The following is a 15,731-nucleotide window of genomic DNA, read 5'->3' on the forward strand; positions in this document are numbered from 1 at the left end:
TTAATTTGGAAAAGAAAAACACAACACCACCACTCTGAGCTGCACTGCAAAAAAATACAGAAGGGAGAGATCAGAAAAAAAATCAAGAGGGAAGTATCAAGGGTCTGAATTAAGACAATAATGACAGTAAAGGCAAGGCAATAACAGATTTTTTAAAAATATGCTGAAAGTGGACTAAATAGGACGCAGTACATGGCTACAGGACAGTGATAAAGAGGAGAGAATAAAAAACAATTTGAAGTTTTCTAACTGTTCTGAGAGGTAGATGGAGTTAGTCCCTTTAACAAAGACCAGAAACTAAGGTGAGGTGTCTGGCATGAAGGAGTTGAGGGGTTCAGCTTTGGACATACAGGGCTGTATTTAGGGCTGATGTCCCACATGCCAATGGCAATCAGTGTTTTTCGTGGGCAGGAAACTTCTAGATTTAAAGAGAATTGAGATAAAGAAAGTCTTCCAACCATTTTCTCCTTTTCTCCCTCTCTTCATTTTACTGGGGGAAAAATATGTTAAGAAGCTACTGCGTGTCAAGCCAGCTTCAAATGAAATAAACACAACACACATGCACAAATATTTCCCTCAGCTATTCAGGGGCTGAATTTACACACCATGGATCCTATTCCACTCTTCAATTAGTCTTTCCTTTCTTCAGTCAATGTAGTAAAACTTTTGATGGGAAAATGTATATCTATGAAGCATCTGCAGTGAATAAGTACAGAAGGACCATCTCTGCAGACTCATGTTATCTCTTGACCATAACTCCCTATGCACAGACAACCTACTGTCGCTTTCACTCACCTGCTCCGGGTACTTGCTACCAATGATCTCTGCTACAGTGTTGAAGGAATCAGCATCTGGATAGTTCTTTGCCCCCATCTTCAGCTGAATGACAATTTTGCTCCCACGAGAAACCATTCTTGACATCATTTCTGCATCTTCCACTGTAATGCAGGCTGTTGGGATCTGTGGCACACCGTCCTGGTATTCCTGAATACCTGTGTGAGGACTTGAGAAAATAAGCCACCAGGTTACCTTAGAAGCAGAAATAAACCGCAAGTATTGTTTTAAGTGACTGCATTTGACATTTGACTTTCACTGATCTTTGTTTGCATGAGGAATAGGACCAGTGGGCAATATTGTTTCATTTGCTTTTGATGTAAACTTAATGCTTCTTTTAGAAACTTCAATTTAATAAATTATCTCATAGAAAATATTACATGAGATTTATTTTGATAATTTGGATGATCCTTTAAAGTTTCAAATTGCCTCAAACTTGGAAGAACGTTAAGATTGCCTTCGTGATCAGGCAGTGAACACACCGCTCCAGGAGATAAAGGGAGCTCTGGAGTCCATCGAGGCTGTGCAGACCAGAACCCCACACATCTGGAAGAAAACTGGTCCAGGGACGCCCAGCTCTCTGGTCACTGACTGGCTCTGGAGCTATTCTCTTCCCAAACCCAGAGGTCCAAATTTGTAGCCTTGAATTGGTGGTAGAACACTTTGCAGAAAACTAGAACAATGGGGAACGTTTGTGTTCCTACGAAGAAAAGTGCTGAGTAAACCCAGGTCCCTGATTGTACCGCTATTTAAAAAAAAAATACAAAAAACTATTATGCTTTGGGCACTAAAGAATAAACATTACTGCAACTGGTCAAGTTTTCCCTGCTAATTTCCAAATGCTTCTTACATTACTAGAAACAGTTGGAAATGAAGTTTATATTAATCTACTGTTGATTCAAACTCTAATGGGCTAATCAAGTTGGATAAACTCATTTTCTAAAATTGCTCTTCCAACTTGTCCATTTTTACTCTCCCAGATCACAACTCCCTCAGGACCAAGCAGGCACAGCTTCTGAGTGCACACCTCATCGTACCATCCAGTCCCATCTCTGTCAAAGCACAAGCTAACAGCTCCCTTTTAAAATGAATTTTTCTCTTCATATTTGGTTCAGATTCTCTCATGTTTACAGAAAAGCTTTTCTTATGCATAAACACAACAACCCATTATCATTGTTTTCTTGGTGTTACTATATTGTAGTGACCATATGTCAGGGGACTGTTTACTTACTTAGAGAAATTGCATAACAAAATAAGAATAGGCTCAGGAGCAAAACTGTCTGGGTTCAAATCTGGGTTCTGCCACTTAATGCTAATTGACTTTGGGTAAATTATCTTTGCTTTAGTGGCTTCATCTATAAATGGAGGTGATAATAATTATACCTACTTCATAGACGTATTTTACACATTCAATTAATTTGTACAAGTTAATCACTTACTTAGAAACATAGTAAACACTCAATAAATGTTAAATATTTATCTTATCACTTGTCCATTACATTATCCCTATTAAGACTGTGTCATCTCAAGTCCTTGGTAACATCTGAGTATACCTTTTATAAATAGTCCTTAAATGTTGACTAAACATGTTATTCTTTATCAAAAGGAAGACAAATGACTTTTAAACTCAAGACTTGTAATACAGAAGCTCAGAATCAGAATCCCTATTGTAGAATATGCCTGATGTACAATAACTTCTGATTCAGGACAGGTTATGCAGTCACATAACCTACATCACCCCTGGCTCTACCTTTCTTTACCTGCCTAATACCAAGCAACTTAGATTACCTCCCTGTTTCTGAGTTTCCTCATCTGTAAAGTGGAGAAGAATATTAGTATTGACCTTATTAGATTGCTATGAGGGATAAAAGACATAGTATATGTAAAAAATTTTAAACAGGGTTTGGCCCAGACTGTGTGGCTCAATGGTTGAGTGTCAACCCATGAACCAGGAGGTCACAGTTCAATTCATGGTCAGACACATACCCGGGTTACAGACTCAATCCCAAGTGGGAGTTGTGCAGGAGGCAGCCAATTGATTAATCTCTCTCATCATTGATGTTTCTTTTTCCCTCTCCATGCCTTTCTCTGAAATCAATAAAAACATTTTAATAAATAAATAAATAAAATAGGGTTTGGCACATAGTGATTATTTAGTAAACATGTTATCATTATTATTTCTTCAGGGCTAATTTCCCCCCCACTGAAATGGTCAAGTAATTAATGACCAAAAGCATTATGAAACATGTATGAAGACCATCTAAATATTTATCATATCTCATGTGATGTCTAAGATTCAAGAAATTCTCCTTGTGCTCAGACTCTCTTACTCAAGAGGTCATTATAACATTTCTGAGTAGGCTCCTTAAATAATGTTTCTAAATAAATCTGTACTGATATGTTACAGGTAAGTGTTCTTAAAGAGTAGACAGGGATCAGGGCATGCATCCATGGCTCCAATGAGAAAAATGGCACTGAAAGGCATCTTCCAACCATGGCTCCAAATTCAAGATATAAAAGCCTTATAATTGTTTCTGCAATTGAGCATGTCTCCCACTGGTGAAATATCTAGCCCTGTTTACTAGAAGTAGGCAGAATGAAGAGTCAACAGTTTTATTTGGAGTCCTATACATACACTGTCAATTGCCCTACAGAGAAAGATCAGCATAAATACCACCTTCATGACTCACCTGCAAGTTAACAATAGTAAAGGGTAAATTATAAATAAAGCCATAAAAATAAATACAATTAAAGATTAATACCAATTCTTTACAAAGTGTTCTAAAAAATGCAGAACAAGGGAACACTTCCCAACTCATTCTGTAAGGTCAGTATTACTGTCATCAAAACCAAAGACATCACAAGAAGAGAAAACTATAATCCAACATCTCATGAATATAAATACAAAAAAAATCCTCAACAAAACATAAGAAAATTGATACCAGCAACATATAAACATATGAAAAGGATTACATACCATGATGAAGTGAGATTTATCCAGGAAATGCAAGATTGATTTAACATCCCAAAAATCAATCAAAACAAAGTTGGCAGACTCATACTTCCAAATTTCAAAACTTACTACAAATCTCTGGTAATCAAGAGAGTGTGGTATTGGTATGACATATAGATTAATAGAATAGAATAGAATTGAGTCCAGAAAGAAACCTTTTATAAGAATGGTCAATTCATTTTAACAAGGGTGCTAATACAATTCAATAGAAATAGAAAAATGTTTTCAACTTATATCTGGAGCCAACCAGATAGCCACAGAGAATGAAGGTATACCTCTATATTACAACATATACAGAAATGAATGCAAAATGAGTCAGACCTAAATATGAATTAAACTACAAAACTTGATGAACTTGAGTAGAGAAATTCCTTCTTATATACAACACCAAAATCCTATGCAACTAAAGAAAAATTAGATAAATTGAACCATCAAAATTATAAACTTTTGTATTTCAAAAGACATCATCAAGCTTTGGCCAGTGTGGTTCAGTTGGTTGGAGTACCATCCCATACACCAAAAGGTGTCAGCTTTGATTCTGGTCATGGCATATGCCCAGTTGGGGTGCATACAGGAGGCAACTGATCGATGTTTCTCTCTTACATCAATGCTCTCTCTCTCTTTCTAAATATCAATAAATTTTTTTAAAATGACACCATTAAAAAGTGAAAAGGCTAGCCACAGAATGGGAGAAAATATTTGTAAATTGTGTATCTGATAAGGCACTTGTATCTAAGAGCTCTTAATTCAATAATAAAAAGGCAATCCAATTAAAAATGGGTAAAGAATTTGAATAGGTCTCCTCCAAATAAGATATACAAATGGATATTACCCACATGACAAGATGCTGAATATCATTAGCCATAAAGGAAATGCAAATCAAAACCACAATGAGATGTCACCTCACATCCTCTGGCTATCATAAAAAAGACAGATAAAAACAAGCATTGGCAAAGATGTGGAAATATAAAATGGTGCAGCCACTTTGAAAAACAATTTTGACAGTTCCTTAAAAAGTTAAACATAATAGTATAGGTACCATATGACCCAGCAGTTCTACTTCTAGGTATATACTCAAGAGAAGTAGAGATATATGTCCACAAAAAACTTGCACACCAATGTTTGTGGCAGCATTACTCATAGTAGTCAAAAGGTGGAAACAAGCCTAATGTCCATCAACTGATGAATGGATGAACAAAATGTGGCATTCCCCACAAGGAATATTAATTAGCAATACAGAAATAATGTTTATCCGAAGACATCAAAAACACAAATTTGAAAAACATATACATCCATTTGTTCATCACAGAATTATTTACAATAGCCAAAATATGGAAGCAACCTAAATGCCCATCAATAGACAACTGGATAAAGAAGTTGTGATATTATATATGTATGTATGTATATGTGTATGTGTATATATATATATATATACACACACACACACACACACACATACGCGCAATGGAATATCCCTCGGCCATAAAAAAAAGAGTGAAATCTTACCAGTTGTGACAACATGGATGGACTTAGCGGGTATTATGCTAAGTGACATAAGCCAGACTGAGAAAGACAAATACTATACGGTTTCATTCATATGTGGAAGGCATCTAAAGAACAAAATAAAGGAACAAACAAAACAGAAACAGATTCATACAGAGAACAAACTGGTAATTGCCAGATTGGGAGGCTGGGTAAAGAAGGTAAAGGGATTAAGAAATACCAATTGGCAGTTACAATAGGAAATATAGTCAATAATATTGTAATAACTACTGGAACTATAGGGGGAACACTCTGTAAAGGATATGATTGTTTAAACACTGTGCTGTACACCTAAAATTAATACAAAATAATTAAGCGATAATTGAAAAATAAAAATTAAAAAAATAAAATCAAGAAAAAAATAAGAAATGTCCTTACACTTGCTACAGCATAGATAAACCTTGAAAATATTATCCTACGTGAAAGAAGCCAGTCACAAAAGACAACATGTTGTAAGATTCCTTCTTATATGAAATGTCTAGAATAGTCAAATCCATAGAGATAGAAAGTAAATTTTAACTTGCCTAGAGCTAGTGTGGGGGCAGTAAATGCTAGTAGGTATGGGGTTTCATTTTGGGATGACGACTATGTATCTAAAATATATATCTAAAATTAGTGTTGGTAATTGTACCACTCTGTGCATTTACTAAAAACCATCAAATTGTGAGTGTTAAAGGGGTAAATATTTTGGTATGTGAATTATATTCCAATAAAACTTCTATCATGAAAAGAACAAAATAAGAATCTTAAGGTTTCTTATTTCTCTTTAAGGAGAAAATCCTGGTATCTTTTTCATTAAATAATATTGCTTTCATGGATCTTGTAAAGATATATGAAAACAGAGCCTGCTGGATTCAGTGCTTGCCAGATAGTACCCCCAAATTTAAATTGAACAGATAAAATAAAAGCCTTAAGTTTTTCAAATTTCATTAAGTTTTTGTGCATCCTGTGTAAAGTAACATAATTTGAAGTCAGCTCAATATTTTCTATCTACATGTAAGTGCAATGTTTAAACAAATAAGTTTGAAATTTCCCAACAAATGCTATTCATCTTGGTAAAAGATACCAGATGCTTTATGTTTCTGCACATTTCAAAATTTGCAAAGCTCACACAACCCCTACGTTAAATATTCCACAAGAGGACAATGATGTATTCCTACCGAGGTATATGTAGGTTTTCATGGGGGCATATAATACATTGACTAAAATAAAAATTATTCACAAAACAATGAGGCCTTAAAATAATTCTTAAAGAAAAAGTCTGGAGGTGGAATTAGTTGTAAGAATTGTGAACTTTTGAAGTTATAGTCTTGTTTCTTGTTTCTTGTCTAAAGTTTTACATATGTCTCCTCTTTCCCCAATTGACCACCTCCCCCCAAGCCATTCCCACCCTGGGCAAGTCCTCACCACCCAGTGTCTCTGTCCATTGGTTATGCTAATATGCATGTATACAAGTCCTTTGGTTGCTCTCTAACCGCCCCCCCACCCCCAACCACCACCACCATTTGTCTCTGGATCTGTTCTTGTTCATCATGAGGGCTTTTTTTTTTTTAAACTTCTTTTAGGTTAGGTTAAATGAGCACTTTTTCTGATTATTAGAAAAGCATGTTTGATTTACCAGTTTGAAAATAACTCTCTTAGAAAAATTACAATTGACTTTATTTTAGATCTATACCTTAAGAGTCAATTCATCTCACGCCTTAATACTGTCATTAACAAAACAAAAATATTAATTTACACCATAATTTCACAAAAGGAAAATACTCAAATATTTCCAACTCCCACAGATGAAAAAAACCTGGTCAAGACAGAAAAGGTAGGTAGGACTACATTGCATTCCCAATTTCTATGATTCAGTTGAAATAGCCGGAGAAAGACGGGAAAAAGTCAAATTCTTGAATTCTATTCTTTACTGATGACAGACTCCACATTACACATGAACAAAACTGAACCAATGAGTTCCCATACAGATCTCAGTAAGGAGACCACTGCAAGCACAGTATCAGATGTACCTTCCAGCTGACTCCATAAGAGTGTGAGAAAGAAGAAAGTTAGTAAAAATGTTTAGAAGAATAAAGCTGTCATTTTTAACACCCCTGGTACACAGGAAGGACAATGGCTTTTTTTCTCTAAAACACAATAATGTAAAGAAGATTCAAAGACATAAGGAGGTAACTGCCTGTGAAATAACTATTTAAAAAGAGAATTTGAAATATCTAAAAAATATTTTTAAATAATATTTTTTCATCTAGAAAGTATTACATAGGTACTAGTTTTGTTACATATTTTGTAACCTAGAGTAAACATCACAAAATATATTTTGTCTCTTTTTCACTTCCGATTTTGTTCTTTTGTAAAAGTTACAATTTCTGTTAGCTTATACTTGTTTCATAAATTTTTTCCTTATTTCCTCCTCCAATCTTTATAATTTTTAAAAGAAAGATGTGGTTATATATTAAGTAAGATGAAAACAACTTGGAATAACAAAACATTTTAAATAGGTAATTTATTTAACAAAGATGATAATAGGGACAAAATATGGGAGAACTTAAAAATCATTTGGTAAATAAAGATGGTAACTTTAACCAATGAAATGCTCTGTTCATATTACCAATTAAGTATTGTTCTCAGTTTAAGCCCCAATGAAAAACAAGTCTGATTAATTGGACTAAAAGGTATTTAAATATTATCTAACCTAGATTATTGTCTTATCATTAAAAACTATCCTAAATTTCTATTAATTCTGTTAAGCTGTGCCACTCTCTCATTACCATCAGAGCCCCAACATCCTCTTGTTAGAACAGAACTGAACATATAATTCATAACACATGCTGGAGTCTGAAAGTCCCTCACAAATTCCTATGTTGAAATCCTAACCCCAAGGTGATGGTATTAGGAGGTGGGGTCTTTGGAAAGTGATTAGGTCATGAGGATACAGCCCTACTGAGTGGGATTCATGCTCTTATAAAACAGGGCCCAGAGGGGCCCCTCACCCCTCCCACCATGGGAGGTTACTGTGAAAAGACAGCCATTTAGGAAACAAACCTTCACAAGTCACAAAATCTGCCAGCACCATGATCTTGGACTTCCCAGACTCCAGGACTGTGAGAAATGAATGTTGGTCGTTTATAAACTCCCCAATCTATACTATGTTTGTTATAACAGCCTGAATAAACTAGACAGCATGTTTTATCAGAAGGGAAACAAAATAAAGAAACGTGAATGATTAAAACTCTGGGGTAAAGCAGGATGGTTAATTTCTTTCTCGACATGAAGAAAATATTTTTAAAGCAAAGCATCAACTAAGTACTGAAGGAGAAACAATAAAGCCATGCCTTCTCTATGTGTTCCACAGAATGTTAGGCATAAGAAAACTTGTAAGGGGGAAGAGATTCCATGGTTAAATAAAGTCATAACACACTGGGCATTAGCTTGTGGTAGTCAATGAAAAGTAATATTGTTAGGAAACCTGTTTGACTAAGCATTTCTCAAACTTAATTGACCATAGAACCCTTTTTCATGTAACACTTGTATCATTTCATATACTTATCTGAAAAGTACATTTTGTGAAATGTTGATTCATTCACCTTTAAGGAGGATCAAGATAAGAATACAATTTGTAACTGTCCCAATATAGCTTATTAAAATAATGCTAGCAAAAGCATTTCCTACCCACACAGTACAGATAGAGATCTTTGTAAGGCCAGAAAGTACATTTCAAAACTAAGTTTAGTACATAAAATCTTTTGTAATCTGTCCCTGATTAGTTTCTTTTCTCATCTCCTGCCACTTTCCCCACATAAACCTGAATTACCGTTGTCACTAGCTAGTTATTCATATTAATAACAGAAGAGGAGCAAAGGGAGGCCAGACATTATAAGCTTGATCATCTAGGCAGCTCCACTAGAAAGCTGCAACTTTACACCCCCCAGGGAACCACCAGTCCCCACAGATAACCGGGGAAGGGGTTCAACAAAGGGGAAAATGGACACGTGCACAGTGAAGATGGGGTGAGGCAGGGAAGATGCTTGCCTGCTCGCCTAGCCTGGGAACCATGGATTGGCTAGGAGGGTGAAGCCACTGCAAGCCCTCCAAATCCAGAAGGATTCATTGGTTAAAATCCACAAAGGAATTCTCTCTCTTGTTCCTCCTGCTTCGCTCCAGCTTGTTCCAAAACCCCCGCTAGCCTGCCATGTGACCCTGGAAGCCACATGGCCCGCGGTCACGTGAACCCTACAAGCAATGGGCTGCACCTGGGAACACGAGCTAAGCTAGTCAGATACTGGACTGGAATGGACTTGACTGTGGAGTGAGACTCTGGGTGGTGGCTTTGACTCTAGCCCTGCTGAAGACAAAATGGGACTTTTCCATGGTGGCACCTCGGAGGGGAACTCCCTTAATGTGACCTCATCAATAATGCTTTCCACGATCGCTCACCCTCCTGTGGGAGCCTCGGGGAATTCTTGTTCCCACAGCACCCCAAGAAGCCACTTCTACCAGCAACAGGTGGGGCACAGAGGACACCCCACCAATAACACAATCGCACTGACTTTTTACCCCCTCAGAAGGTGCTTTTCAACTTCCCAACATGGAACCTTGACACATGCTACTGCCTCTGTCTGAACTTTACCCTCCCCATTGCAATGCCTGGGCATTTTCCTTCAAGGTTCAATGCCAATGGCCCTTCCTCTGTAAAGTCTTCTGAAAGCAGACTTACTCCCCTGTGTATCCCTGCTTTCCCCTCCATACTCCTGTCTATAGCCCTAAGTACATTATGTTATAATCATGTATTTAAACACCCTATAGTAGATATGAGGGCCTCAAGAGTTATGACCATGTCTTATTATTCTTTATATAGCAAGAATGTATAGATTATACCATATTTTAAGTATTTATAGTTTTCTACCATATATTTAAGGGCCTGATAAATACAATATATAGCAAGAACTATAAAAATTCTTACTTTGGTTATTCTGCTTTGGAGCACAAACTCCTTGGCAATATTATAAAATCAGAAAAACCAACTTATACTAAGATGTTTCCTACATCTCTGTATATAAATAGGAAATTCTAGAAACAACCCAGCAGGGGAATTTCAGGTGAGTAGCAAGAAAATTAAAGACACATGGAAAGTAAGTGGCCAAAAGCAGTATGTGGAAACATGTCAATGGCATAGTATTACGTTAAAATAACAGAACTGAACACTGTATGCTCCTGATAAAGACTGAACATGAATTTGAAGTGATGTAAACTGAGCTAATAGTTACTTGATTCTTTGAGAAACTATAGCCACCCCGTTAGACTGTAATCGTGTGAACTGCAGCATTACCGATAAAGAGAATTCAATTCTGAAAAGTCTGTGCCACAAACGGCCCGTAAAATAACCTGGAAGCAGAGCCTGAAGCTATCACAGTGGCAATATGAATCCTTGAAATTCTAGGTCACAGAAATTTGAGCACCTGTGGCAAATTAATAGAAAAATATCTGGGGAAATTTTCTTTTCTTCCGCCATCAATTATGTGAAATATTTGCAGCTGAATCCTGCAGTGCTGGTCCGTCAAGGTGCCATCTAGGCAGAATTATAAGCTAATAATTTCTTGATGTCAATCGCACTTGTGTTCAAGGAATCTTCCTGTACATCTGGAAGCGTTTTAACTGTTTATTCACATTAGTGTACATCTGAGCCTCTGAGGCAATCGGTCCATGTTTTAGTCTTCTAATCTTTAGGAAAGTCATAGATGAGACCCCTGCTCCAAGTGACAGAGAGGGGCACAGAATTGATCCTAAAAGGGCTGCTGGCACGGGTAGGAAATCAGCACTCGGTTACTTCAAAGGAGGAAAAGAATGTCTACACACAGTATCTGTGCATCATTCTCAGTAAATGTGCTTAACTAACACATTTCCAAGATATAAGAGTGGATGCCCTGCCCTTTGATTTCAAAATTTCCTCCCTTTGGCTTTTTTTTAAGCTTGACCTGGACATCATCTTTCACCCTTATTTTTAGGCACCCTGAAAGGGCTTTTACTCGAATAACTAGTGAAGCATTGAACACTCAGATTGAAGGAAAGGTGATATTCTGGTTCCATGGACTCCTAAAGCATACGCCCTTCCATCAAAATCACAAAATACCAAAAAAAAAAAAAAAAAAAAAAAAAAAACAACAACAACACACACACACACAAAAAAAAAGGTTAAACTTCCTGACGGAGTACAGGAGTCCATGGAACATTCCACAGGAATGAATGGAAATAGGTGGCCCTTACTGAGCCTTTGCCACAAGGCTGGCAGTGTTCTGAGTGTTTTACATGCATTAATTCATTTGCCAGTCACTACAACCCTATGAAGTAAGGACTCTGATTGTTCCCACTTTACAGATGAGGAAACTGAAATACAGAGGCTAAGCCCATGATCTACTAGTTAGAAGTTGATAAAGCCAGAATTAAACACTGGAAATCTGGCTTGAGTCTATCCTCTTAACTTATATAGAATCTATACTATATTGCCACTCATCACACTAGTAACAGTGATGATTACCTTGATAACGGCAATAAAAATACCTTGTTAATAGCAATAAAAATAATTACTATCTGTTGAGTATTTAAGATATACCAAGGTAAGCAATTTCACACATTACCCTACTTAATCTGCATATCAATTCTTAGATGCCCGTATACCCATTTCTGAAATGAACTAACAAACAGAGTCCGTGAATAGAACAAGTGCTCTGAGCAAGAAATAGTGAACGTTGGACCAAGCTTTTATTCATTCCAGCCACAAGGGGACCAATTCAAGCCACACAGCACCTTTAATCTTGTATAGCCCTTCTTCTGGGCAGACAGAAAGAAATGATCTATTGCAGGGGTCCTCAAACTTTTTAAACAGGGGGCCAGTTCACTGTCCCTCAGACCGTTGGAGGGCCGGACTATAGTTTTAAAAAAAAACTATGAACAAATTCCTATGCACACTGCACATATCTTATTTTGAAGTAAAAATACAAAACGGGAACAAATACAATATTTGTATTTGCATGTGGCCCGCGGGCCGTAGTTTGAGGACCCCCTGATCTATTGTGATGGAAGCACTTGCACTGTGCCTGACAGACAACGTGTGGCTTATGTAAATGGTAAGAGTCATCATCACCACCCATATTTCGCATATACTTCTATATTGAAGTATCACAAAACATTCTATTTATTTACGCATTTATACCCTTTACACATTTTTATCTCTTTTAGGCCACCAGCTCTATGAAAATAAGGACATTATATTTTTTGCTTTTGTGTAACCAGTGTTACAGCATAATTTTCGACCCATAATATGAGCTCAGAAAACATTTACCGAATTTTGGTAACTATGACCTCTGACACCAACTTTCTCTCATTTTGGTATCATCTCAGTTTTTCTTCAGGAAAATGTTACTGTTTATTGATCATATAGGCCTTGTAATTGAGCCCGATATCCAGAATTTCTGATTCAGTCGGTTCAGGGTGGGGCCAGGGAATATGCATTTCTAACAAATTCCGAGGTGATTCAGATATTGCTGGTAACAAGTGTTGGAGAGTTCAAGCCTTCCCCAGAAGACAGGGTTTATCAAAGGTGGATATTTGTCCATGGAAGAAGTGTATTCTCAACAGAGTATTCATTTCTAGAGAATCAATCACAAATATAAACAGGTACGTAGTATGTACAGACACCAGTAGAGGTGCAGTGAAAGAATTAGTTGCTGCTCTCAAGGAATTGATTGAAACAATATTAGTTTTATGCAAAGTGTGACTATAGAGTTATAGACAAGGAGTATAGTAAGAAACTCACAGAACAAAAAGGAGTGTATTCCCTCCAAAGCCCTTGCTGTGGGAGGCTGCAGTTACAGCAGTAATTGCCCACTGTTCCATACGTTTTTGGAACTTTTCCCTCTAAAATGGTCTTCGGCGCATTTGGCAGTCTTCCAAATGGTCTAAATGGAGGCAAAATTTGGTATTTTAAAATTAGAATTGATTTTTGGGAACAGCCAAAATACTATGAACAAAATGAATGAGAGATTTAGGGTCCAAACCAAGATATGTTATAAAATAAAACTGCTATTTATAGTGGGGCTAATCCAGTAATTTAAAGATAATTTCATAAGGGAAGTATCAGAAATGTTTCCATCAATGCCACCTGTGTTGGAATATGTGTTTAGACTTAGAAACTACAGGGTGTCCCCCCAAAATGTATACACATTTGAACAGCTGATAGCTTAATTTTGAAAAAGGAATGTATTTCAATAAACACTGCCTTCTCCTTTTGCTCTATTTCTTTTTGATTCGATGATTTTCAGCAGTGGTATGCTTAAAACCCTTTCTCTTTCTCTCTTGTATTTCTACAACAGATTTTTGCTTTGTGGTTACCATTAGGCTTACATAAAACATCTTATATTCATAACAGTCCATTTTAAGCTGATAACTGCTTAACTTCAACCACATACTAAAGCTCTTTATTTTTTATCCCCCAACAGACATTTTATGGTTTTTATGTCACAATTCACATCTTTTTACTTTATATATCCAGTAATCAATTATTGTTGTTATAGTTATTTTTACTACTTGTCTTTTAACATTTATGCTTGATTTATAAGTGATCTGCCCACTGTTACTACACTGAAACAGTCTAAATTTAACTATATGTTTACTTTTACTAATGATATTTATACTTTCATATGCTCTCCTTTTGCTGATTAGCATACTAGTACTTTCATTTCAGCTTGAAGAATTCCCTTTAACATTTTTTGTCAGGACAGTCTAATAGTGGTGAATTCCTTCAGCTTTTGCTCCTCTAAAAAACTCTCCCCTTTAATTCTGAAGGACAACTTTTCCAGGTAGGGTCTTCTTTGTTGACAGTTTCTGTCTTCCCACACTTTGACAATATCATGCTGGCCTACAAAGTTTCTACTGAAAAATCTGCCTTTAGTCTTATGGGGGTTCCCTTGTACATAAAAAATTGTTTTTCTCTTGCTGCTTTTAATTAAGATTCTTTGTCTTTAACTATTGACAATTTAATTGTAATGTGTCCTAGTGTGGATTTATCGTTGAATTTGTCTTCTACAGAGCAATTCTCTGGGCTTCTTAGATATGGATGTCTATTTCTTTCCCCAATTTAGGAAAATTTTTAGCCATTATTTCTTTAAAGAAGCTTTCTGTCCCTTTCTCTCTTTCTTCTCCATCTGGGGCCCCTGGAATGTGAATATTGGTCCTCTCGCTAGTGCCTCATAAGCCCGTGAAGCTTTCTTCACTCTTTTTCATTCTTTTCTTTTTATTGCTCTGATCAGATGAATTCTACTGCCCTGTCATCAAGTTTTCTGATGCTTTCTCCTGCTTGACCTAGTCTTCTATGGAAACCTTCCTTGGCCGAAACCGGTTTGGCTCAATGGATAGAGCGTCGGCCTGCGGACTCAAGGGTCCCGGGTTCGATTGCGGTCAAGGGCATGTACCTGGGTTGCGGGCACATCCCCAGTGGGAGATGTGCAGGAGGCAGCTGGTCGATGTTTCTCTCTCATCGATGTTTCTGACTCTGTCTCTCTCCCTTCCTCTCTGTGAAAAATCAATAAAATATATTAAAAAAAAAAAAAAAAAAAGAAATCTTCCTTGAAATCTTCAGTACAATTCTTGTATTCTTCAGCTCTATTATTTCTGTTTGGTATTTTCTGTTTGTTGAAATTCTCACTTTGTTCATGCATTGTTCTCTAGACCTTGGTGAGCATTGTCATGATCACTATTTTCCAATCTTTATCAGGAAAGTCCTTTATCTCCATTTCATTTTTTTCAGAGTTCTTTTGTCTGGAATTATTCTTCTGTTTCTTCATTTTCCTTTACTCTCTTTGTAGGCTTCTGTGCTTTAAGATAAAACATACACTTCTCCCAGTCTTGAACAAGTGGTTTCATGTACAGGAGATGAACCTTATACTTCAGCTTGGCCTACACTCTTGGTTGTCTCTCAAACACTGTGATTATTCAAGCTGCCATCTTTGTTCATAGTGGCTCCCAGTAGTTGATATGTGCCAAGACCTGTCAGTTTCCCAAAGGAAAGATCTCGATCATCAGCTAGATGCAGACGGACTGAAATTCAGACCTTCAGAAAGTAGCTTTTGAATTGTGCAAATAGACTTCTTTCAGGGAAAGACTGATAGATGGGTGTTTCTGTCTGCTCCTTCAGGACTCAGTCCTGGGGAGAATCACTGGTTAAGAACTGCTTCTTGTTTTCTACGCTTTTGTGGATTTGGCAAAAACAAACCCCACTGGCCATCAGGCAATCAAGCAGTGTGTCCTCTGGATAGCAGCTGCCCCAAGTGCACCCCAGACCTTCCGA

General features: G+C 36.9%; 1 protein-coding gene across 2 annotated transcripts in view; it reads right to left on the reverse strand.

Annotated features, from left to right (window-relative positions):
- Positions 1-15,731, reverse strand: part of CPQ (carboxypeptidase Q) — a 341,853-nt gene that overhangs the window by 206,781 nt on the left and 119,341 nt on the right. For both annotated transcript variants that reach the window (XM_070392147.1, XM_070392148.1), the window contains one exon: positions 796-1,003. In XM_070392147.1, the coding sequence (XP_070248248.1) occupies positions 796-1,003 (208 nt within the window). The remainder of the gene's footprint in view (positions 1-795; positions 1,004-15,731) is intronic.

Source organism: Myotis yumanensis, unplaced genomic scaffold (assembly GCF_028538775.1).
Source record: "Myotis yumanensis isolate MYYU_CA2020_CCGP unplaced genomic scaffold, mMyoYum1.0.hap1 SCAF_15, whole genome shotgun sequence".
Classification (NCBI taxonomy): Eukaryota; Metazoa; Chordata; class Mammalia; order Chiroptera; family Vespertilionidae; genus Myotis; species Myotis yumanensis.